Genomic DNA, 23,599 nt, shown 5'->3' with positions numbered 1-23,599 from the left:
GCTATTTTTTTGGTCCAAAAAGCCAGGCATGAAAGGGTCAAAAGTTCAAGATATATCCAACATGATGTTTGAAATCTTTGAAAAAACCTGACACATTTTTTGAGAGTTAAAATGGGTCCAAAATAACTCCAAGACCTTGATTTCAATGTTCAAGGAGCAGTATTGACAAGGAAGCCAACATATAAACGTGCGCAAGCTACATTTGATCTCCAAGTCACTCATACGCAGCCCAAAGAGAGGAGGTCAACCCAAAGCAAAAGCTCTGTCCCCAAATTGTTGGTCTAACAATAAGGCTTTGGCTTCTCAATCTACAGGTTGTGGGTACAAATCCCCAGGACACCTTGTGCTCATCTGGTGTTCACGTTGCTAGGGCTCTTGCCCATGAACACTCGTGTGCAACCTCCTCCTGGGGTGGCTCCCTGTGGGCCCTTTGGTGTGCTGTTTTATTTTTTTTAAAAGAAAAAGCAGGAGCTCTGGCTTGGCATGCAAGGTATCTGCTAATTTAAGCAGATACCAAAGCTTTTTGGGGTGCCATCTCTCTTGTAATTATGTAGAGCATGCTTAGACTCATTGCAAACCCCTCTCTCTCTCTCTCTCTCTCTCTCTCATGTATTCTCACTACTCAGCAGTTAATCTATCATGACACCACAAAGAAGAGGGATTTTCTTAATTCTGAAAGCTTCTCGATTAAGTCACACAATCATGTTTCTCATAATGAAAAGCACAACATAAGTGACAACATAGCTAGATTTAATATTGTTGCAGAAAGTTTAAGCATTCATGCTGTTTAACATAGCTAGATTCGATAAACAGCCCTTCTCGGAACACGTACAACCATACACAGAGAACATGAACACACTTTAAACAGGGCCAGAAACAACATTCCTATGCAAGCAGAGGTCAAGGATAGAAGTTATTGGTGAAAAACAACATAAAATATCCACAGTAGTACAAAAATGTTGCGTGTAATTTATACAGAGCTCTGTCTTCCATAGCTGGAGAATGAGAGCTGCCTTGTGGTGGAGCTACATTGCCTCAGAAGCTATGAGTTTTCTTCCCTGCATTGTACCAATTGGATCAACCAAAAATTATTGGCCTGCTGCCATAAATGAGAATTGAAACAAATATGATTAAAGTGGACTACATTGTAGCCAATTGAAAATGACATTCTAACAAATAAAAGTCAATTTTTTAAGGCTTCTGATATTAAACCCAAAGCTTGACACTTTCCAAAATCTACATCTAGAAACCCCAACAATCTAAATAATTTAGCAGAGCAGAGTAACAGAGTCCGGACCTGAAAACACTGTCAATTTCGGGGGCTTTGAGCATTGCAAATGATCAAATTTACTACTTTGACCAATCAAGCTGCTCACTGGTGCCTAGCCCACATCTGCTGCCTCTCCGTCGTGCCCATGCTCACCCTCTGCCCCTGCAGTCAGCCCGTCAATAGTGGTGCATTTTCCGCCGGGGTTTTGCAATGCATTCTGTGCTGCACTATTACAGCCCTAAGCCCGCTTCCCCCCCTGCGTGTTGTCCTAGACTTCTTCTGCCATCACACAGGCAAACAGCAACCTCTTTTCGAGGAGGCTCTCTCTTTTCCAAGAGGAGAGACCGAGGTTGAACACCTTTAGCCAGCCTCAATCATCCAGACGATTGTCTACATGGGCCCTAGCAGAGGGGAACTTCAAGACTTCGTGTGGGCTCGTCTCCTCGCAGAGAGGAGCGAGATCATTGATGTGCAGATTCTATCACTAGACTTCGAGAGTCCAAATATGGAGGCCTAAGTGCTACAGATGAGCCTTTCGACTCTGGGTGCCTCAGACGCATTTTCCACAATAATGCTGGTTTTCAACCTGCCATGGCCCGTGATGTGACAGCCCAAGAGGTAGACTACTTTCGGTTAGCTTTCTTGGGATGCACCGAGAGTACAGCAGCCGGCAGAGAGTTGCCACCTTCTACATACCTGAGCTATCTACTCTAGTCAATTCAATTGTTGACGACGAATCGGTTAAGGATGCCAAAGTGCCTATAGTTGTCGAGGTATAGGGCTGCGTGAGCCTATAAAGGACCACTGACAGGGAAGACGATCCATAGTTACAGGGAATGGCCATTTTCAGGTCTCCGTTCCCCGTTCCCATTCCAACTTTCCGTTCCGAATCTCCGTTCCGTGTTTCACACGTGAGTGACTATAACAAGGAATGGCATTTCATGCTTGGTGCCATTCCCCGTTCCCTGTTCCGATTTCCCGTTCCAGGTAACTATGAGACGATCTCCATTACATCCTCAGACTGCTCCATCAACACAGGTAGAGCCCCCATCGCCCAAAAAGTCTTCACTCCAAGATGAGCTACCCTCTTACCTTGCTAGTTGCAAGAAAAGTATGGTGACTTTCTGATCGACGAGATGCCAGCTCATGATGTGTCAGTGCTATCTCAACTTGCAGCTCACCCTGATGGAGAAACCTCCAGGCCCCGGTCTAGGAACCTCTCAAGAGGTCAATTTTGGCACTTCTGAAAACCCGCAACCTCTTACTTCTGGCCATATGTGCTTCAATCTCATTCCCTCAATGTGCAAAGTCTCGAAGTTGAAAGTAGCTAATCCCATCTCCTCCTTAGATAAGAGGATTCTTCTTCAATAACCCCGTGTTGTGCCCATGGCACCATGCTACCCCTTCTTTGTGAGCTCCGTAAAACACCCAGAATATGCATTATGATACATAATCATAGACGATTCTCTATACCGTTGGTCAACATTGGTCACAAACTTTACTCGAATTCTAATCATTTTGTATTTACTCGTCGTCCTCTTGAATCTCAATCCTCTTAAGAGGGATGAAAAAATTCTGCTTCTCCTCTCCTCTTCTTATTCCCTAAGCTCAACCTATTGGTAGTTCATTCGAAGTTCCATGCTTTGATTTGCACAAGGCAAGGGAGTAGTAGTGCTCTAATAACGTTGTAACCACATCTAGCAAGTGGTCAGACAATGAACTACCAAAACTAAAGACTCAAACGAACTTTAATACTTCAAAACAACTGAGCAAACTGGACTGGACAAGAGCGTGAAGGGAGATGGAGAAGTCAGAGTTACCCGGAATGTGATATGGGAACGTGAATAGGGACCCCCTTGGAATGTTCCATTGCTATTATATGTTGATGATATTGTGTTGATCTCCGATTCTCCAGAGGGGATGCAGCATCATTTGGATGCATTGCATGGATTTGCACGGGACAGTGGATTGTCTGTGAACCTTGGAAAGACCAAGGTAATGGTGTTTAACACCACGGCGCAGTGGGTAACGAGGTTTGCCCCCACTTTTACAAATGGTCGAGAGACTCTGGAGTATGCAGATACATACACTTATCTTGGGGCGGTTTTTAGTGGTCCAGTATTTTCCCTGAGGCGTGCAGCAGATACACGATTGACCAGAGCCTATGCAGCATTGGGGAGAGCAGGTTCAGTTCCAGGAACCTCGGACAAAGCTTTGGCCTTTGACACTCTAGTCACTTCGGCCATGCTGTACGGAGTGAAGATATGGGGCCCCTCAGTTGATCACCATAGCAGAGCTGGCTGTACTGATGGATGGAGATGTATGGAGAAGCCCTTGGTGTCTATGATTTCTCGGATGATTAGGGCCAAGGCCTCAGTACCACATGACATTGTTAGGGCAGAGCTCAATGCTCCTCCATTGGTAGTGGAGGCACTCACTCGATCAGTTTCATTTATGCATAGCACTTGGGCTCTCCCCAGAGACAGATATGCTCGATTAGCACTAGAATCTTTGCGACAGCTGGCATTGCAGGGAGATAGATCATGTTGGTATGCAGAGATGGCATCTTGGTTTCAGTTACATGGCTTTAGTATGGATCGGCCACCCCCATTTCAGTACTCTCTGGATGCACCCTCCATCTCCCTCACTAGGGCAGAGATTACTAGGCTCATCAAATAGGACTTGATTCAGCTGGATACGAAGAGGACATGGATACAACCTACACATGAGCTAGGTACGAAGATGACTTTCTATAGAGAGCATCTTCTCCAACTCACGGAGGATGGTTTTATGATCAGACTAGGATACATGGACACTCATATATCCCACGGGATCCGATGTGCTATTAGTCAGATACGCACATCCTCACATCAGCTAGAGATCGAGACAGGCAGATTTAGAGGGGTGCCCGCTGAGTCCAGGATTTGTCAGGTGTGCCAGATAGAGCCAGAGATAGAGCTACATTACATATGTCACTACCCCGAGGCCGCTTTCACTGTTTATTCAGAGAGGGTTTTGGGCCACTTTCTAGAGTCATGAGATACAAGGATCAGAGATGCCTCAGATTATACTTACTGGAGATTCGCAAACACAGAGAGGATCTCTTGAAGAGGGGCACAATGAGAGAGATCCAGCAACAGCGGAAGATCACAGATTTCTTTTAGTCACAGACAGAGGAGTCCGAGCAGCCCCAACAGCATAACAACACCAGAGGCACCAGAGGCATACTGCTTGATCGGGCGATAGAGTTGGGGCGGTCCCGTCGCCCACGGATGAGGGGGCCCTCTCAACATCGACACAGACTGCGACAAAGGATCCATATCATACTGGCATGACATAGGAGCCGTCCCGACAGAGTGCCTACCTTGGAGGACATTGAATCTCTATAGCCTTTTGTATACTGATGTATATGTATATGATCCTCGACTGTCAGAGAGCTCCATTGTATCAGCTCACCCCTTTGTATTCCACTTGTATCAGCTTTCATCCCGCCCCTACCCACTATTTTCTTTTCAGATCTTTGTACTTTTTGTACCCAGACCTAGTATTAGATTCACCACATGTAACCTTTTGGTCTCATAGGTCATTTTGGCCTTTTGAAGACGTTAATATTATATTTACATTCTCTCTCTCTCTCTCTCTCTCTCTCTCTCTCTCTCTCTCTCTCTCTCTCTCTCTCTCTCTCACACACACACACACACAGAACCTTCACTCAGTATCATTCTCTTCTCTCTCTAGCCTTTGCACATCTCTCATGAAGTAAAACGAACTCTCATTCAGTAAAAGGAACGTTGAGTACGCACTGAGCTCTCATCCTGATCATTCACCATCAATCACTTCCGCTGCACATTACACAAACTCTCTCGTTTTTGGTAACGACTCTTAAGCATGAGGCTCCCAGCACTCCATGGAAATGGTGCAGAGGGAAATGAGGAGGAGGGCGCAGCTGCACAGAGATGAGTAGCATTGGGTCAAGCTAGCCTATTGTGAACACCCCTCGGTTTGCCAACGACATGGACATAAGCGGAGACTCCATGATACTCCTTATGGGATTGCCCATAGGCAAAGTAGGCTTGGCGCAGGATGTTTTGTTTAATGGCGTCCATCCTCCAGCTATAGTCCAAGCAACATGTGGCTACGAGAGAGTGTAGGACAGCCTTGCTACTAGGCTTGCCGCTCCACGCAAAGTGACCTCAGCAGTGCCCTATGCTTGACTTCTCAACAGTGACATGGAATCAAGAGACGGACCTTGAATGGGACTTGCTCAACAGCTTGGGACTTCTTGTTCATATAGAGGGCTCGCTATTTTCAAGACAATAGTGGGGCGGCCCAATAACCATTAAGATTTTTGGCTTGAACTGAACTATATGCTCAAAAGGGCCGTATGCCAACATCCAAGGCAACTCAGATATGGCCAAGCATTCATCAGTCTATGGCACCAAGAATTTTTTCATGTTGGAGCGCAGTCCTCACTGGCACTACAAGCCACCTATTTGGCTCATCCCCCTTGCATAATCTCACTCATTTTCGGAGTCTCTTCTTGGTAGTGGGTGGCATAGCCCATTTGGGCAGATTATAAAACTAATAACAAAAGGAGCATCTTTGCAGTTTATAAGAAAACTCTATCCATTTGAAAATTTTAAGTAGCCACACTAACGCATATGCATGTGTGACTCAAAAACCATAAACAAGGAGCCTACCCAATGCCCATGCCATGGAAGATGTACAAAACTCCAAGAGACAAGAGGGCTGGCAAGTGCTAGGGGAGCGGTTGTCACCCTTAAGCCAGCATTCCATGTGTGAAGCATTCATAACCATAGAATCTCATCCTTCCACAAAAAGTGACGAGTGCCAGGGAACTTATTTGTAACATTTAATGGCCTAAAATCTTATGTGTAGCGGAAATTAGCATGAATATAGTGGGCATTTCATTAGAATAGATTCCTAATGAGAATTACAAGAGTGCTTGGGTGGAGAGAGAGCAACAAAAAGCATAACACCTAGTTAGATAGCATCGACAATACTTTCAAAAGAGAGAGCAATTAAGCTATTGACAACAGTTGAGGACCGGATTTGCATGGAGCCGGTCCCCCCTCCAAAAGGCTTTGTATTATGGTTTCTCCCATCAAGAGAGACATTGTACAATACAATTCTTTGTGTTCCTTCAAGACTAGCTAGTGCAATGAAGATGGAAGCTTCATACACCAAGCAAAACACTTAATCAAACACAACTTGAATTATCCCCGTTCTCAGACCCAAGACCTCACACACCTTCGAAGATGGTGAGAGCTAGCAGGGTATGAGAGTAGATTGAGAAGAAAAAGAAGTATCTTACGAGAAAGATGTACATCTCCTCACATAATCACTCATATTAGCATAGCTTAGCTTAGTAATTAGCTTGGTAGAGAAGATGAGCATGCATTGAAGCTTGGCTCTTGGTTGGATTTGCATCCATATGCCAAGAGAGTGTTGATGTAGGCTTCTATCTCACAAGCTTGGAGTAGGTGATGAGCTCTCCATTAAAGCTTGGGAGGAGATAGAGTATTCTTCCTTCACACATGGTCAAGTGTGAGTGTGTGTGTGTCAATGCCAAGCAAAAATCAGCCCCCCCTCTCTCTTGGGCGAGCCCTAGCTGCTAATTAGGTCTGGCTTTTGCCTCATTGGACCTCCCCAGGTCAAGCCAATAGGAATTAAGCAGCATAAGTGATAGCCTTCTGACATGTGTCCCCCTTTCCCCTTTTGTGAGAGCTTTAGGTAATTAAATAATTAAACTAAACTCTCATTGGACCCCTTTGCCTCCTGGCCAATAGGAATCAGGCAAGCCATGGGGCTCCTGAATGCTCATTGGACCCCTTGGGAGACTGCCCAATAGTCTTCTAGGAGACTTAATTCTCATTGGTTTCTTTTATTAAATGTTTTTAAATTAATTAAACTAGATTTACTCTAGCTTAATTCTCATTGGTCCACTTCAAGAGTCTTCCAATAGGAATTGGGCACACCTTGTGGGCATCTGGCCTAGGGAGCTGACATGTGTCCCTCATTCCCTTTGTGTAAAGGGAGCCTGTGTGTGTGTGTGTGGCTTTCTCTCTCATCCCCTAGCTTTGGGGCTCGCCCCCTCCCATGTAGGGATGTGCAAAGACTTTTTAGGGCACACACTAAGCATCCAATTTTCCCTAGGGTTGACCTTTGGACACAACCTTTGAATTTTGGAACCTTAGCATTTTGGAAGTCTTAATGGGCTGAACCTTAGGGTCTTTTTGGCCCATTGTTTCACATGGCTCTTTTGCAGATGGCCCCCCCTTTGGATCCCTATTTTCCCTCCTTTGGATCCCTACTGTGGCCGGTCTGCTAGCTTAACCAATATTCTAGCTTTTTCTCCCTTGGCACTTCCCCACATTAAATGATCAGTTTAATATGAGAAAATCATTTAGGAGAATTAGATATTGATTATTATGACATTACCTCTCTCTTGAAATCATAGTCGTCCTCGACTATGGTGTAGAGAAGATAAAGCATATGCATGAGTCCTTTTCTTTAGCGGGTAGAGGATCCCTATGTTACCCTACGACATCATTCCATAATGGATGACTAGTCCATTTGGCGCTTGAGAGCCTGAGGCTGCCGCAAGCATGTCTGCACATTAGTCCTATCAGTCTTCCATAGTAGAGTGACAAGCTCTACTTGGTGTTCGGGAGACGTCGTCTCCGCAAACTTGATCTAAGCATGCATACTACTTCATTTTTGTGCACAAATAAAGAAAAAGAGAGTCTTATAAGACAAAAATTTTTGTTCATTTTTAACATTTTGTACATTTGCTTACTCTTGGGAAGCATTGTAAGCATTGACAAGGTTTAGGTTATCCTTTAATTGTATGCCTTGCATCCATCTAGCATCTTCAAAAGGATAATTCTTAAACTTAATAAGATATCGTCGGATAGTCTTACCGCCTCTTAATACCTTGTCTTCATGTCGGAGAATGGACTCGGGCTGCAGCACCTCCTCGTGGTCCTCGATCTCCGGTGGATCTTCAATAGTTGGTTCTTGAGGTGGCTCTCCTTTGTAAGGCTTTAATAGGCTCACATGAAAAGCATTGTGTATGAGCCAATGATTGGGCAACTTAAGTTGATAGGCCATCTCATTGATTGGCCTAAGAATCTGGAAGGGACCATAATACCTTTTTGCTAGTTTAGCATAGTACTTTTGGTGGCCCGTAGGATTCTTGCCCGTCGTGTGCCTTAATCGAGCCTTGGGAAACTTTAACAAGACCCAATCGTTTTCTTTAAAGGCTTGGGCTCTTCTGTGCTTGTCAGCAGCAGCCTTTTGCCTTTGCTGTGAGATAGAGATAGCATCCTTAATCTTTTGGAAAGATTCTTGTAGGTCTCGGCTATACTCATCTGCAGCGAAGATCTTCCCATGTACCTTAAGTAGCAAGGGACTTTTTGATCTTCCCTCAATTACCTCGAAAGGTGCTTTTCCTGTGGAAGTATGTACAGTGTTATTGTAAGCATACTCTACTAAGGGTAAGTACTTCTCCCATTGGGATCTTTGATCTACTTCCGTTACATAGGCTTTTAGTAGATCAAGAATGGTTAGGTTAGCTATTTCACTTTGGCCATCAGTTTGTGGATGATAGGCCGAAGAGAAGTTTAGCCTTGTTCCTAAATTCTCAAAGAGACCCTTCCAGAAATTACTGGTCATTCTAGGATCTCTATCCGACACTATGGACATTGGCAAGCCATGGTACTTGAAAATTTGTGAAATGAAGAGGGTTGCCATTTGATGGGCTTTGATAGTCTTTTTGACAGGTATAAAATGAGCTTGTTTACTGAACCTGTCTACTATCGTCCATATTCCCGTATTCCCATGGATAGACTTAGGCAATCCAAAGATAAAATCCATGGATATGCTCTCCCACGGTGAATTAGGGATTGGCAAGGGTTGAAGCAATCCAAGTTGCTTCCCTCTATCAAATTTTGTCTTTTGACATACCACACATTTGGAAACATACTCGTGTATGTTCACTTTCATGGTAGGCCAATAGAAATATGTTTCAATTCCCTTTAGGGTAGACTGAATCCCTCTATGCCCCGCATATGGGGGAGCATGAGATTCATACATTACTTTCTCACGTAGTGAGTTAGTAACGCATAGTCTATTGCCATAGAGAAGATAACCATCTTGTAAAGTAAATGGTTCTTCTTTCTTCCCTAATGCAAGGGCTGAAATCACATCTCTAAAATCGGGATCAATAGCATACTCATCTATCATTGAAGATAGATCATTGTGAGTTGCTATGGAAACCGCATTCACTCTCGGTCGTCTTGAGAGTGCATCGGCTACTTGATTATGCTTGCCAGCAATGTGAGCAATATGAAAATGAAATTGCGAAAGGAAATTTGCCCACCTCATTTGTTTGTCGGAAGCTTGGTCTGCGTCATGAAGTACTTAAGACTTTGGTGATCCGTTCGCAGAATGAAAGGAGTCCCCAATAAATAGTGCTTCCATGAGTCTAAGGCATGTAGAACTGCAAGGAGTTCTTTTTCGTATATGCCTAGAGCTTGCTCAACAGGGTCGAGCCTTCGACTCTCATAGCCTATGGCGTGCCCTTCTTGGAGCAAAACAGCCCCAAGGCAATCACCACAAGCATCACATTGGACCTCAAATGGTTTTGAGAGATCCGGTAGTGTAAGCACAGGTTGAGAGATAAGCTTTTCTTTAAGCTTTTCGAAAGCATTGTTCTCTTTAGCAGACCACGTATACCTAACATTTTTCTTTGTTAGGTCATGTAATGGTCCCGCAATTTGTGAGAACTTTTCTATGAAGCGTCTATAGTATGCACACATACCTATAAAGCTTCTTAGTTCATGAAGATTCCTTGGTTTAGGCCATCCTTTTATTACCTCTAACTTGGATGGATCCATTTGGATTCCATCTTGAGAGATAATGTGACCTAAATATTGAATCTCTTGCAAGAAAAATTCACTTTTCTTTCGATTAACATAAAGTTTATTCTCTCTTAAAACTTGAAATATTACCTGGAGGTGTTGCTTGTGTTCCTCCAATGAATTAGAGTAGATGATAATATCATCAAAGAACACTCCAGTGAAGGTTCGATGAGGCCTGAACAGCTTCTCCATCAAGCGGTTAAATGTGGCTGGTGCATTAGTCAAGCCAAAAGGCATGACAATGTATTCGTAAAGACCAAATGTAGTACGAAATGCGGTCTTTACAATGTCTTGATCAACTATCCTTATTTGATGATAGCCACTTTTTAGGTCAATCCTACTGAAGTAGGTCGATCCTTGTAGCTTATCAAATAGGTCTTCTACCCGTGGAACGGGAAACCTATTCTTGATAGTGATCCTATTTAGTGCTCTATAGTCGACACACATACGATATGTGCCGTCTTTCTTTTGCACTAATAGCACAGGTGAGCAAAATGGAGATGAGCTAGGCCTAACCATGCCCTTCTCAACTAACTCATGCACTTGCCGCATAATCTCCTCTTGTTGAGCTTGAGAAACTCTATAAGGAGGTTTGTTAGGCGGTGAACTTCCTGGAAGAAGTTCAATTGCATGGTCGTCATTACCTCGTTTAGGAGGTAGCTCACAAGGGATGTCGTCAATAAAGACATCTTGAAACCCCTTGAGAAAATTGGATAACTCTAATTCCTTTTGGTTGCTTTTATTTTCTTTTGCTAAAGCATTAGGTTCATTTTGAGAATCTTTAACAAAAATCATGTACACGGAAATAGAGCTCTTTATTGACTTGTTGAAAGCTGGTGTATGTACAATGGGGATGGTGTTACCCATCTCCTTAGCATCTATATACATGTCCTTTTCCCTGAACTTAAAGGAGATTCTCCTTTCAGGAAATTTAACATGGGCAGCCAGGCGGTCAAACCATGGTGCCCCTAGGATTACATCCTCATGCTTGAGAGGAGAGATAAAGAAGTCCTCTTTGTCCACATAGCCTTGGACATAAATCACAATTTTCCGATTAAGGGAGTGACTGAAGCTTCTTGCCCCTTGAAGGCACTGTCTGCGGGTAGGATATCTCCCATCTCGTAGGATTGTATGCCTAGCTTGGTGGCTAACTCCATAGATATGAAATTGTGAGTAGAACCAGGGTCAAAGAGAATAAAAGCATCATGTTCTCTTACCTTTCCCCAAGCATGGCATAGAGGAGATCCTTTGTGGTGAGTTTGGTGAATCTCCTCCTCTTGGATTTCAACCAAAGAAGCTCTAGGAGGATCTTGGCGGTTGTTCTTTTGGGGACAAGCGCGGTACGCATGCCCTTGTTCGCCGCACTTGAAACACCGGTTATCTTTACGATAACGCTCAAGCTCTTCAGGAGAGAGTTTATTCTTTCCTTTGTAAACTCCCTTCTCTTTAGCTTTGTTGGAAGTGCCCTTAGGAGACTTTTGGACATTGTCCTTCCCCTTAGGCTCATTGGAACCCTTGTTTTCCGGGGGCTTATTATTTCTTTTACCCCCCGTTTGGAAATTGATTCGCGAGGCCACCATAGTATGGTGTATTACCGCCGATATGGTACGTGGCCTTTGGGAGTTGACATACTCCGCCATTTCTTCGGTTAAGCCCGCACAAAATTGTTGCTTTTGCTCTCCAAAATCCAACTTTTTGAAGACAGTGGCTTTGAGTTGTAGGTCCCAAAACTTGTCTACATATTTGTGGATGGATTCATTGGGAGAGAGCTTTAAGCTTCGCCATTCGGTGAGTACTTTATCTTTGGCATCGGTGGCCAAAAACTGCTTCATAATGGAAGCTCTTAAAGCCTTCCATGTTCGTGGAGCTTCACCGTTGGCTCGTAGGCTAGACCACCATTGTCTGGCGGACTTTTGAAAGTGCATAGCTACATGGCGTAGCTTAGAGGACTCCGTGAAGCCCTCATCTCCAAACGCCGCATCGAATTGCTGGATAAAGGCCAAAACTTTGTCTGTAGCACAGAAGGTGCCATCATAGGTAAGGAAAGAGATGCTCTTCCCTCCCTCTTTGAATTTCTTCAGCTTGGACGACCTCTTCCATGCGGCATAGGATTTCCTATGGCCTCTTCTTTTTGATGGTTCAAAAGTTGCACCATCACTTTCTTCAGAAGATGAAGAATTTGAAGAAGGTGGAGAAGAGGGTGACCTCTTTCTCGCCTTTTTCTTGTCTTGATCTTTGTCGTCTTCACCATAGCTTTCATAAGAGGAAGAGGATGAAGAAGATGGAGAAGAGGGTGTCCTCTTTCTCGCCTTTTTCTTCTCTTGCTTTTTATCATCCCTCTTTGAATTATGGCGTGGAGAAGAGTGTGATGGTCTTCTCCGCTTTGGTGGTGATGGAGAGCGTTTAGCCCGCCGTCTTCGTGGAGCCATCTCCGCCGAGGTGGCGGGAGACTCGCTTCTTTCTCGTTCCTTCGGTGGAGGCTCTTGAGTTCTCCTTTGGGAAGGAGATGCATCATCAAGAAGTAAGTTCTTGAGCCCTTCATATGGATTCTCTTCTTCTTCCCGAATCGGAGAGAGACCTCTTTTGGTAGTCTCACAAGGAGGCTTCCTAGGTGTTCTCTCGTCATGGTGATGAGCTTGGAGAATCCCGTGAGCACGGAGCTGCCGTTGCACTTCACTTTGGAGAGATGGATTGCCCATGGCTTGTTGAAGCCTAGAAACAAGATAGTTAACAAGCATTGAAGCATCATTAGTAGCTTGCTCATGAGCAAAATCAAAGTTATCAACATTAATTTCACTCTCTTTACTATTGTCAGCCATTCTAACAACTTTTAGGTGTAAACTTTTTAGGTGTACTTTGGCACTTCAAGCCCTAGTTGCTACTCCTCTTTACCCCTTTAGAAAAAGCACTCAAGCTACTGTACCCGCGGCTCGAATACCATTAATTGCAAGGAATAGAAGAGAGGGTCTTTCGACACCAAAACAGCACCGGCTCCTGTCAAGCTTCTAATAGCTCAATAGTGGTTAAGCCGTAGGCAAGCCCCGTAGGACTCCACTATTAAGACCATAGCTCTCGACGGTGATGCCCCGTTAACTGCACAAAGGCAGGCGCACTGCAAGGCTGAAAAATCCCTATTCTACTTACTCACAGGCAATTAATAATACCAACCATTTGTAGCTAGCTTGAGGACCTCCCTTCTTGAGCAAGAAAAGAGAAACCTTGAGCTCTGATACCAATGTAACATTTAATGGCCTAAAATCTTATGTGTAGCGAAAATTAGCATGAATCATTAGAATAGATTCCTAATGAGAATTACAAGAGTGCTTGGGTGGAGAGAGAGCAACAAAAAGCATAACACCTAGTTAGATAGCATCGATAATACTTTCAAAAGAGAGAGCAATTAAGCTATTGACAACAGTTGAGGACTGGATTTGCATGGAGCCGGTCCCCCCTCCAAAAGGCTTTGTATTATGGTTTCTCCCATCAAGAGAGACATTGTACAATACAATTCTTTGTGTTCCTTCAAGACTAGCTAGTGCAATGAAGATGGAAGCTTCATACACCAAGCAAAACACTTAATCAAACACAACTTGAATTATCCCCGTTCTCAGACCCAAGACCTCACACACCTTCGAAGATGGTGAGAGCTAGCAGGGTATGAGAGTAGATTGAGAAGAAAAAGAAGTATCTTACGAGAAAGATGTACATCTCCTCACATAATCACTCATATTAGCATAGCTTAGCTTAGTAATTAGCTTGGTAGAGAAGATGAGCATGCATTGAAGCTTGGCTCTTGGTTGGATTTGCATCCATATGCCAAGAGAGTGTTGATGTAGGCTTCTATCTCACAAGCTTGGAGTAGGTGATGAGCTCTCCATTAAAGCTTGGGAGGAGATAGAGTATTCTTCCTTCACACATGGTCAAGTGTGAGTGTGTGTGTGTCAATGCCAAGCAAAAATCAGCCCCCCCTCTCTCTTGGGCGAGCCCTAGCTGCTAATTAGGTCTGGCTTTTGCCTCATTGGACCTCCCCAGGTCAAGCCAATAGGAATTAAGCAGCATAAGTGATAGCCTTCTGACATGTGTCCCCCTTTCCCCTTTTGTGAGAGCTTTAGGTAATTAAATAATTAAACTAAACTCTCATTGGACCCCTTTGCCTCCTGGCCAATAGGAATCAGGCAAGCCATGGGGCTCCTGAATGCTCATTGGACCCCTTGGGAGACTGCCCAATAGTCTTCTAGGAGACTTAATTCTCATTGGTTTCTTTTATTAAATGTTTTTAAATTAATTAAACTAGATTTACTCTAGCTTAATTCTCATTGGTCCACTTCAAGAGTCTTCCAATAGGAATTGGGCACACCTTGTGGGCATCTGGCCTAGGGAGCTGACATGTGTCCCTCATTCCCTTTGTGTAAAGGGAGCCTGTGTGTGTGTGTGTGGCTTTCTCTCTCATCCCCTAGCTTTGGGGCTCGCCCCCTCCCATGTAGGGATGTGCAAAGACTTTTTAGGGCACACACTAAGCATCCAATTTTCCCTAGGGTTGACCTTTGGACACAACCTTTGAATTTTGGAACCTTAGCATTTTGGAAGTCTTAATGGGCTGAACCTTAGGGTCTTTTTGGCCCATTGTTTCACATGGCTCTTTTGCAGATGGCCCCCCCTTTGGATCCCTATTTTCCCTCCTTTGGATCCCTACTGTGGCCGGTCTGCTAGCTTAACCAATATTCTAGCTTTTTCTCCCTTGGCACTTCCCCACATTAAATGATCAGTTTAATATGAGAAAATCATTTAGGAGAATTAGATATTGATTATTATGACATATTAGTACCACATGTCATTGTCTTCTAGGGAATTTGTGTTTGGGCCACCTTTCAGACTCGATTCAGAGAAGTGCATGTAATTGTGTTGTAAAACATGTGGTTGTTTGCTTGCTTGGTGAGAAAACGAGGATGGGTGAGAAGAAACCACCAAAGCCAAACCAGAAATTGGAGGAAGATATCCAAGCAAAGCAGCACTCTCAAATCTTGAACACGACCAAGAGGAAGATCCCACGATAAGACCCTCCAGGCAGCACCAAAAACTGCCAGAGTAGAAGCTCAACCAAGTTGATCGGGACAAGGGACACCCCACCCCAAGTTGATCTAGATAAGGGAGAGCCCACCCCAAGGGAGGAATACGGCATGCAGTCTGCCACCGCCATAGCAACCTGCAACAGAAAATTGGTCTTAAGCTCAACCAGGGAGGAGAAAACGAGGTAGCCGACACCAACTCCTGGACCAGGTGCACGCTCACATCAAAGAAAAGCTGCTGTCGAAACCACGCACCAAACAAAAATATCTAACGCAAGCAGGCAATACAAGAGAACTCACACACCCACTCAAACAAGCACCCAACACTCAAGGAACCCCTAGACACACACACCCCACCCAAACGGATATCTGCACGTGTGCGTACAGACTACCAAATGCATCCACACACACCTATGCACACACATGCGGACCACATACAGCACGCAGGCACACTCAACATACAGAAGAACAGTTAAAACGGCCATATGGACAAAAGGAGAGCAGACCGGAAACCCAAAACCAAAAATTGAAAACAAGAAAAAAATCTCAGAAGAAAAGCAAGTGTAAACAAGAAAAGGGACTTAACTTTCACAGAAGTGGGTTAGGCTTCTCGGTTATATGAGCTTGAATTCAAATCCCAGAAGAAAAAAAGCTATGCATTCCGGTCTCACGGCTGACCTGAATGGAAGTCCAAGTTGTAGTCGATCCTCCAGGGCTGTAGGTGGAAGTTATAGTTCTATAAGGGGACTTAACTTTCACTGCGATGGTTTTGGCTTCTCCGTTATATAAGCTTCTCCGTTATATGAGCTTGAATCAAATCCTAGGAAAAAAGGGTCAACATGGCACAAAAAGATGAAACGGACGGCAAAGGCAGAGAGCTGCTGATGGTGGCAATGCTGCACTGCGTGATTTTGACATAAAAAGGATCAATAATTTTTCCTGAGTATAGACAAGCATGCGGGCTTCATAAACACAGCATACGCATACATTTATGGACTCCATATCTTAGACTGTATAAATCATAACTACAAGCAAACTGACTTGTATGCTAATGCATGTTCAGACACAAAAGTACATGTTCAATGTGCCTAGCAGTTTTCAGTTTTCTAGAAGCAAATCAGCATGCATATTGTGCATTAGTCTTTAGAGGAAAGTTGGCATAAGAGAGCTCACCTTACTCTTTGGGGAAGTGTATGTTGGTTTTACATGTAAATGGTTTTCATTCAATTGTTGGAGTGTGCCAGTCCTTTGAGTCCAGCGACGTTGTTCCTCTCGAAAGTGTTCATTGTCAATACAAAGTTGATTTATGGCTGACCAACAGAGCTTTCACATGGTTCATAAACAAGCATTAAGTCAATCACCGCAAAGGGAATGGCAAGAAAAATTCTCAGAGACATCAAGAGGGAACATTGGGCAAAGGCATGTACTTGTAGTCATTTGCACCAATCATAGTCATAGTTCCGACATATTTGTACTGGAGTAAAAAGGGAGCTCAAAGAACAAAAAACAAACTAAGTGCAATATACTATCAAAGTAGTTTTAAGATACATCTCAGAAAGAAATACTCTATATATATATATATATATATATATATATATATATATATATATGTATATATATATGGAAGACATGTGTGCCAGACACATATATGTGTGCACGCGTGTGCATATGTGTGACTCATGAGCATGCATGTAGATTAGCATATACTATTTGTGAATGTAGCATGCCTGGAAATAAAGCAAGCCGGCAGAGAAAGATTGATTAAAAAAAAAATTCAAAAGACACGAAGAGTTACAGCTGGAAAAAGACAGAAATCCATACCTCAAGTTCATTTTCCAATCTTTGAAACCGCTTCTCTGTTTCTTGATCCTGCTCCATATAAATCAACAAGGAACTGACTGTGGATATTTAATAAAAACAATATTGAGTTAAGTCACTCATCTTTACATTACCATCTAGAAATGTAATCAATCTATGGCAAACCAATAATCATACCCCATGCTTGGTTATGCTTTCTTTGCACTTTGCAGAATCTTGTCCCCCAAATGCATGTGGCATGTCACCCTTCACTCTGTTGAAGTTGCAAGGCATTTAATAAGCCAATAAGAAGAGATTGTTAAGCATGCAATACTCTTAGAAATTGCTCTTTAATATGACCTCGCTACACCTTCTTCGAACCAACTGGAGAAGGCCTTTCTCTCCAAAGCTGCCTTTCCTTTGTCTGCAAATTTTCTGATCAACACCTACTTTACATGCACTGCCCTATTCAAGCAGGAAATAAAATGTTTTTTCAATATAACTGTTTGATATGGCTTGACATTTTCAGCTTATCTGAAGCCTACTTTAAGAGATCAATGTTAACCTAAAAAACTGATTTGCTACATGCATGTTGTGAAATGAATTGTTAATCCTCCAAAAGACTATTTTAATGGAGTGGCTTGCCAAAGGACTTTCGCTCAATAGTCAAGATATGCTTGTGTGGGTACATGGTGAAGGAATACTCGAGCTCAAGTCCCAGCAGCATCTACTGTAAGGCCCAGTTGTTTGAACAAGGTCAGGTCTCAAGATGGCCGTCCCAAAATGAAACTTTAAGAATGCTTAAGCCCATTACATCTCATCATTTAAAAGTTGCAGCATCCAGATAAAAGACTCTAAGTGAAACAAAAGAATGTTTTGTTTCACTTAGAGAAAGAGAACCCCTAAACCTGCCGAATGCCACATACTACACATCACAACTTAGTGTCTTGTGCAGAGGACACAACATTCTTGTAGCTTCAAGCATAATCTTCAATGCAGCGAGTAACTCCTCCTCTATCATACGTCAATTGAAGGTTAAAGGCATAGAAATGTCTCTCAGAGCAACTATCCTTCCTGTTACTTGACAAATAATGGATGTTGGTGTGGACCATCTTACTTTTATGAATTGATTGCAGTTCTATATAAAATATTCAATATAAGAGAATAAAAAGGAGGGGGTAAGAAAGGTGCACCTTTTTGGAGAGGTGGTGCAATTTGGGCGTCCTATTGGCAGCTCTTTGTTGCATCTCGAGCTGCTCAAGGCGAGCTAAAATGGTATGAGCAAGGTCAACAACATTGACGCTACTGGGATGTGCACGAGCATCAGGGTGAACAGGAAAAGGGGTCATTCGCTGGTCTGTAGGCTTACAACTGCTTTGGGTGCTCTTCTGAAGAGGTGGCTGATCATTAGGCACATAAAGGTAGCCATTTTCAGAAGGATGGCAGAGATAGTCATGACCCATATTGTATTCATCATTGCTACATCTATAATAGCTTGGTAGTGCACATACATCCATACCTGGCGTGCTCAACACACTATCTCTAGGCCGAGAAAGCGTCTTCCGCATGCTGCTTGTCGAGGCAAGGCGCCCCATATCATGCATGCCTATGCATTGTGGCATAGACTGAGATGCCGATTGGTGATGTCCCATAAAGGTGTCGACCATGCCACATTGCCCATGTCGCGCACGAAGCGTGCCGAGCACACTACCTCTGTGCTGCAAATCCCAACCATCTGCAATGTAACTAGGTGGCATCTCATTTGCACCATCACCACTTCTGAACCTTGTGTTGAGCAAGCTGTGTCCAGACCTTTCCAAGGCTGCCTTCGTCTCCAATAGCCTTGCGCTGTTATAAAGAGGAGGCGGCCAAGTCATAGGATAACCATTTTCTGCTGTGTTAGCGCTCCTCCTGGTCTCTAAGCTTCTCAAGATGTCATTTAAACGGGAAATTTTCTCGCTGATTCCGCCATAGCCAAACCTCGAATCATTTGTCGACGCTGCTCGACTTCTAGCGCTAAGAGCCTGCAAGTGCGGCTCGTTACCAGACATTCTCTCATCGTCTCTTTCTCTCTCTCTCTCTCTCTCTCTCCCCCCTGCGTGAGATCGGTTACCAGACTTGGAGCCCAGCTTTGAATTTGAAAAATTCTCGAGGGTCTCTCTCTCTTTTCTACAAGCGTTTCATACATTACACCTGTTCTTTGTCGAAAGAGGAAACCAAACTCAATACATTGGATCTACTTAAATTTATTAGTGGGAATCTTTTGAGGTTCCCTCCTCTTTCCCTCGCTCAATCCATTTCTCCTCGGAGACAGAAACACACACACACTCATGAAGTGTGGCAAGACAAGCTGACACTATCAGGCCTCCACAGAGGTCCATCATGTTGGCCGCCCCTGGTTTGGCCACGCCCTAAACAAGGATCACCTGCACATAGCTCCACTGCGGTGGCCACAGAGAGACAAATAGAGAGAGAGAGATTCCCCAGTTGCCAGCACCCCTATGTTCTCTCCCAGTTGCAAGCCATCGCCACCCCTACGCTCTCTCTGTGTCTCTGTCTCTATGTGCATCGAGCATGCCATGTCCGCCTTTGCCTCTTCATACCCCATGCGCGTTTGCGCTCAGACAGAGCATCTTCCTCTCTCCACACCGTCAACCTGAGAGATATCTCTACAACTAGCGTTCTCCCTCTCTCCCCGAACGTGCAATCGTCTGTGTGCACCAAAAAAAATATTGATTAGGGGTTCTAAAAAATATCTCTCCTCCCTTGTCATTCTCCTCCACGTCCTTCCCCCTATTTTTTTCTCATAAAATCTAATATCTAACCAACCCAAATGATTTTCTCATATTAAACTGACCGTTTAATGTGGGGGAATAAACGGGAACAAGGGTTAGGATATAGACATGTGCTTATAGATCTATCTCAACACGGGGCCAATGGTAATGGGGCCCAAATGAGAGATGGTCTAACCAATGGAACATAAAGACCTTAGGGTTAGCTTCATTGAAGACCTCCAATAGTTAGTGTAAAAGTCCTTTGACCTTTGGTAAGCTAGGGATGTGCTTGAGGCGGGAACCTGGACCAAGCTTAAGGTGCTTGGCATGCCTGATGACTGAGATGCTTAAGGTGCTTGATGATTGAGATGCTTGAGGTGCTTGTCATGCTTAAGATGATAGGGTTGTACTTGAGGTGAGAGCCCAGTCCAAGCTTGAGGGGCTTAAGAGCCAAGCTTGTGGTGAGAACTAGGCCCGAGGTTGAGGGGCTTGAGGTGGCACAAAAGTCAAAATGAATCCCTACAAGGAGGGGGCGAGCCATGCAAGAAGGGGGGGGGTGGTTGCTTGACCACTCCCTCTCCCAAAGGGCACCCCTTGCCAAATGGGCAAGTAGGACACGTGTCAAGCCCCTAGCTAGGTTACCCTCATAGTGTGCCTAAAGCCTATTGGATGGCCACCCAAGTGGTCCAATGATAATTTAGAAGATTTAATAAATTGTTTTAGCATTTATCAAGCCCTCTCTCTCAAAGGGGAAAGGGGGACACTTGTCCCAAGGCTACACTTCTTACTTGATTTACCTCTTGATTGTGGTTGGCTAGGCCTGGAGGGGTCCAATGAGCTTCAAGCATGAGCTACAAGGGGGGGTCGACCAAAGCAAGTAGGGGGCCTGCTTAGGGAGTATACTCTCTCCCACACACACACACACACACACACACACACTTTCATTGTGTGAAGTGCAAAGTGCCAGAGCTCCCTCTCCTTCTCCAAGCAAGTAGAGAGGTTGAGAGCCTACACCAACACTCTTGGCTATGGAATGCAAATCCAACCAAGAGCCATGCTTTAATGCTTAAGCTTGTCATTTTCTCCATCTTCATTACTATGCTATTATGTATGCTAGCAAGAAGAGTGATGATAAGTGAGGAACTAGTTCTTTCTCCTATGAAATGTTTCTTCTTCCTCTTCCCTACCCTCATTCCCTGCTAGCTCTCTCCACCTTCGAAGGTGTTTGAGGTATTGGGATTGAGGCTTGGGATAGTAAATGCTTTCTTCAAAGTTTATGTTATGCTCGTGATGCATGAAGCTTTCCATCTTCATTGCATCACCTAGGTCACAAGGAACACAAAGATTGTACTGTAACAAGTCTCTCTTGATGGGACAAATCATAGTACAAATGCCTCTTGGAGGGGGGACCGCCGGCTCCACATAAATCCGGTCCTCAACTGTTGTCATGTTCTCTAAATTCTCTCTCTTGCAAAATTATTGTTCATGCCAAGTTAACTAAATGCTATGTTTGTATTGCTACTATCAATTATGTTCACCCGCTATGCTCACAAAGTAATTTTACAAAAGTACTCTCTCTACTTTCCGCTACTCTTAAGTTAATAGGCCAATTCCATTACATTGGTATCAGAGCATTTGGTTTCTCTTTTCTTGCTTAAGAAGAGAGGTCCTTAAGTAGCCAATAAATGATTGATTTTGTTAATTATATTAGGGTAAGTGGAACTGGGATCTATTATCGGTTTTGTTGAGTCCACTATGTGGGATATGGTGCACATCTCCAGGAGCTTTGGACTTAATAATGGAGTCTTTTTAGACTTGCCTACGGCTTTACCATTATTGAGCCATAAGAAGTCTGAAAGGAGCTAGCCCTCAGCAACTTTGCTATATTAGACCTACTCCACTACTCTCTATAATTAACCACTTTGAGCCGTGGGTGTAGATACTTAAGAACCGATTTTTAAAGGCTAAGAGGAGTGGCAACTAAGGTTTTGAATTGCCAAAGCATATACTAAGTACGTACACAAATTTTGTTAACATGGTTGACAATAACCAAGAGAGTAGAATGAACATTGAAACCTTTGATTTTGTACATGAAGATGCTAATGATGATGCCTCCATGTTTGTTAATTATCTCGTTACTAGGTTGCAGCAAGCTACGGGCAACCCTGCTTTGCAAGCCGAAGTTACTCAACAACTTCGCGCTTATGGAATCTCCCTTCCTCTCCAAGAGGAGAGAGAGCTTAGGAGGCCTCTTGAAGAGACCCCCAAAAGAAGACTCCGAGAGGAGGAATCCAAAGAGCAAGAAAGCAATGAGACTTTAAGTTCCTCTGAAGATGTGGCTCCACGAAGACGGCGGTCTAGACGATCACCAACTCCTCCAAGAGGAAATTATTAACACACAGTCCTTCTCCTCGTCATTCAGGAAGGGAAGAGAGAAAACAAAGGAAGAAAAAGGCAAGAAAGGGGTCACCCTCTTCTCCTTCTTCTTCACCTTCCTCCTCTTCCGATGAAAGCTATGGCTATTCTTCTAGAGAATACAGGAGGGGAGGACATCGCAAATCATACCCTGCATGGTGAAGGTCACAAAAGCTAAAGAAGTTCAAGGAGGGAGAAAAGAGTATCTCTTTTCTCACCTATGATGGCACCTTTGGTGCTACCAACAAAGTGTTGGCCTTCATCCATCAATTTGATGCGGCCTTTGGAGACGAGGGCTTTACAGCGTCTTCAAAGCTACCCCATGTAGCTATGCACTTCCAAAAAATAGGTCGTCAACGGTAGGCTAGCCTTCATGGCAACGGCAAAGCCCCAAAGACATGGAAAACTCTACGAATTTCCATCATGAAGCAATTCCTTGCAAGCGATACAAAGGACAAAGTGCTCACCGAATGGCGCAGCTTGAAGCTTCTCTCTCATGAGTCTATCCACAAGTATGTAGACAAGTTTTGGGATTTACATCTCAAGGCTACTATCTTTCAAAAGATAAACTTTGCCGAGCAAAAGCAACAGTTTTGTGTGGGATTACTTGAAGAATTGCCGAGTATGTCAACTCTCAACGGCCTGGTTCTAATCCACCAGACCATGGTTGCCTCACGCATCAATTTCCAACAAGGGTCTAGACAGAATGTCAAGCTCATGGAAAACAAAGATAAAAATGATGCAAAGGGGAAAAACAATGCTCAAAATTCTTCCCAAGGCACTTCCAACAACAACAGCAACAATCGGTCCAAGGAGAAGGGAGTTTACAGAGGCAAAAACAAACTCTCTCTTGAAGAGCTTCAAGCTTTTCGCAAGAACCATACATGTTTCAAGTGTGCGGAGCAAGGACATGGCTATCGTTCTTGCCCCAAGGAGAATGCTCGCAATGAGACTCCTAGGGCTTCCACCATCGAAGCTCTAGAAGAGGATACTCATTGCAAAGGATCATCACTTTCCTATGCTTGGGGAAAGGTAAGAGAGCATGATGCCTTCATCTTGTTTGACCTTGGCTCTACTCACAACTTCATATCAACAGAGTTGGCCACCAAGTTGGGCATTCAAGTTTTTGAGATGGGAGATATTGTAATGGTTGACACAACTTTCAAGGGGCAGCAAGCCTCCGTTACTCCCTTGATTGGGAAGTTGAGGCTTCATGTCCAAAGCTATGTCGACAAAGAAGACTTTTTCATCTCTCCTCTCCAACATGACGTTTCTATCCTAGGGGCGCCATGGTTTGATCGCATGGCTGCCAATATGAAGTTCCCTGAAAGG

The 23,599-nt window shown here is 43.9% G+C and overlaps 1 protein-coding gene across 3 annotated transcripts; it reads right to left on the bottom strand.

Moving 5' to 3' along the window:
* Positions 1-900: 900 nt before the first annotated feature.
* On the bottom strand, positions 901-19,231 carry LOC147458819 (uncharacterized). Of its 3 annotated transcripts, XR_015187800.1 has the most exons (7): positions 18,272-19,231; positions 17,449-17,543; positions 17,277-17,352; positions 17,103-17,150; positions 16,455-16,604; positions 15,960-16,101; positions 901-1,058 (listed from the first exon to the last, which is right to left on the bottom strand). XR_015187800.1 is itself a non-coding variant. In XM_086510250.1 (6 exons), the coding sequence occupies exons 1-6, from the start codon at positions 19,127-19,129 to the stop codon at positions 1,026-1,028; spliced, it is 1,260 nt and encodes a 419-aa protein (XP_086366376.1). In that variant the 5' UTR covers positions 19,130-19,231; the 3' UTR covers positions 901-1,025. The 3 variants fall into 3 exon arrangements, 2 of the variants coding, with proteins under 2 accessions (XP_086366376.1, XP_086366377.1); XM_086510250.1 differs by lacking the exon at positions 15,960-16,101; XM_086510251.1 differs by lacking the exons at positions 901-1,058; positions 15,960-16,101 and adding an exon at positions 14,879-15,418.
* Between the last annotated feature and the right edge of the window lie 4,368 nt (positions 19,232-23,599).

This window comes from Adiantum capillus-veneris, chromosome 4 (assembly GCF_014529385.1).
Source record: "Adiantum capillus-veneris isolate H3 chromosome 4, ASM1452938v2, whole genome shotgun sequence".
Classification (NCBI taxonomy): Eukaryota; Viridiplantae; Streptophyta; class Polypodiopsida; order Polypodiales; family Pteridaceae; genus Adiantum; species Adiantum capillus-veneris.
Note: the sequence above shows the minus strand (reverse complement) of the source record. Positions and strands in the feature narration are given on the sequence as shown.

Bases quoted from the DNA above. Each gene is read 5' to 3' on its own strand.
- LOC147458819 (XM_086510251.1), bottom strand. From the start codon at position 19,129: ATGTCTGGTAACGAGCCGCACTTGCAGGCTCTTAGCGCTAGAAGTCGA. The intron at 17,544-18,271 runs GTGCACCTTTCT...CTGCTTGAATAG, and splicing joins TGCACCACCTCTCCAAAAAG to GGCAGTGCATGTAAAGTAGG. The intron at 17,353-17,448 runs GTGTAGCGAGGT...CAACTTCAACAG, and splicing joins CTCCAGTTGGTTCGAAGAAG to AGTGAAGGGTGACATGCCAC.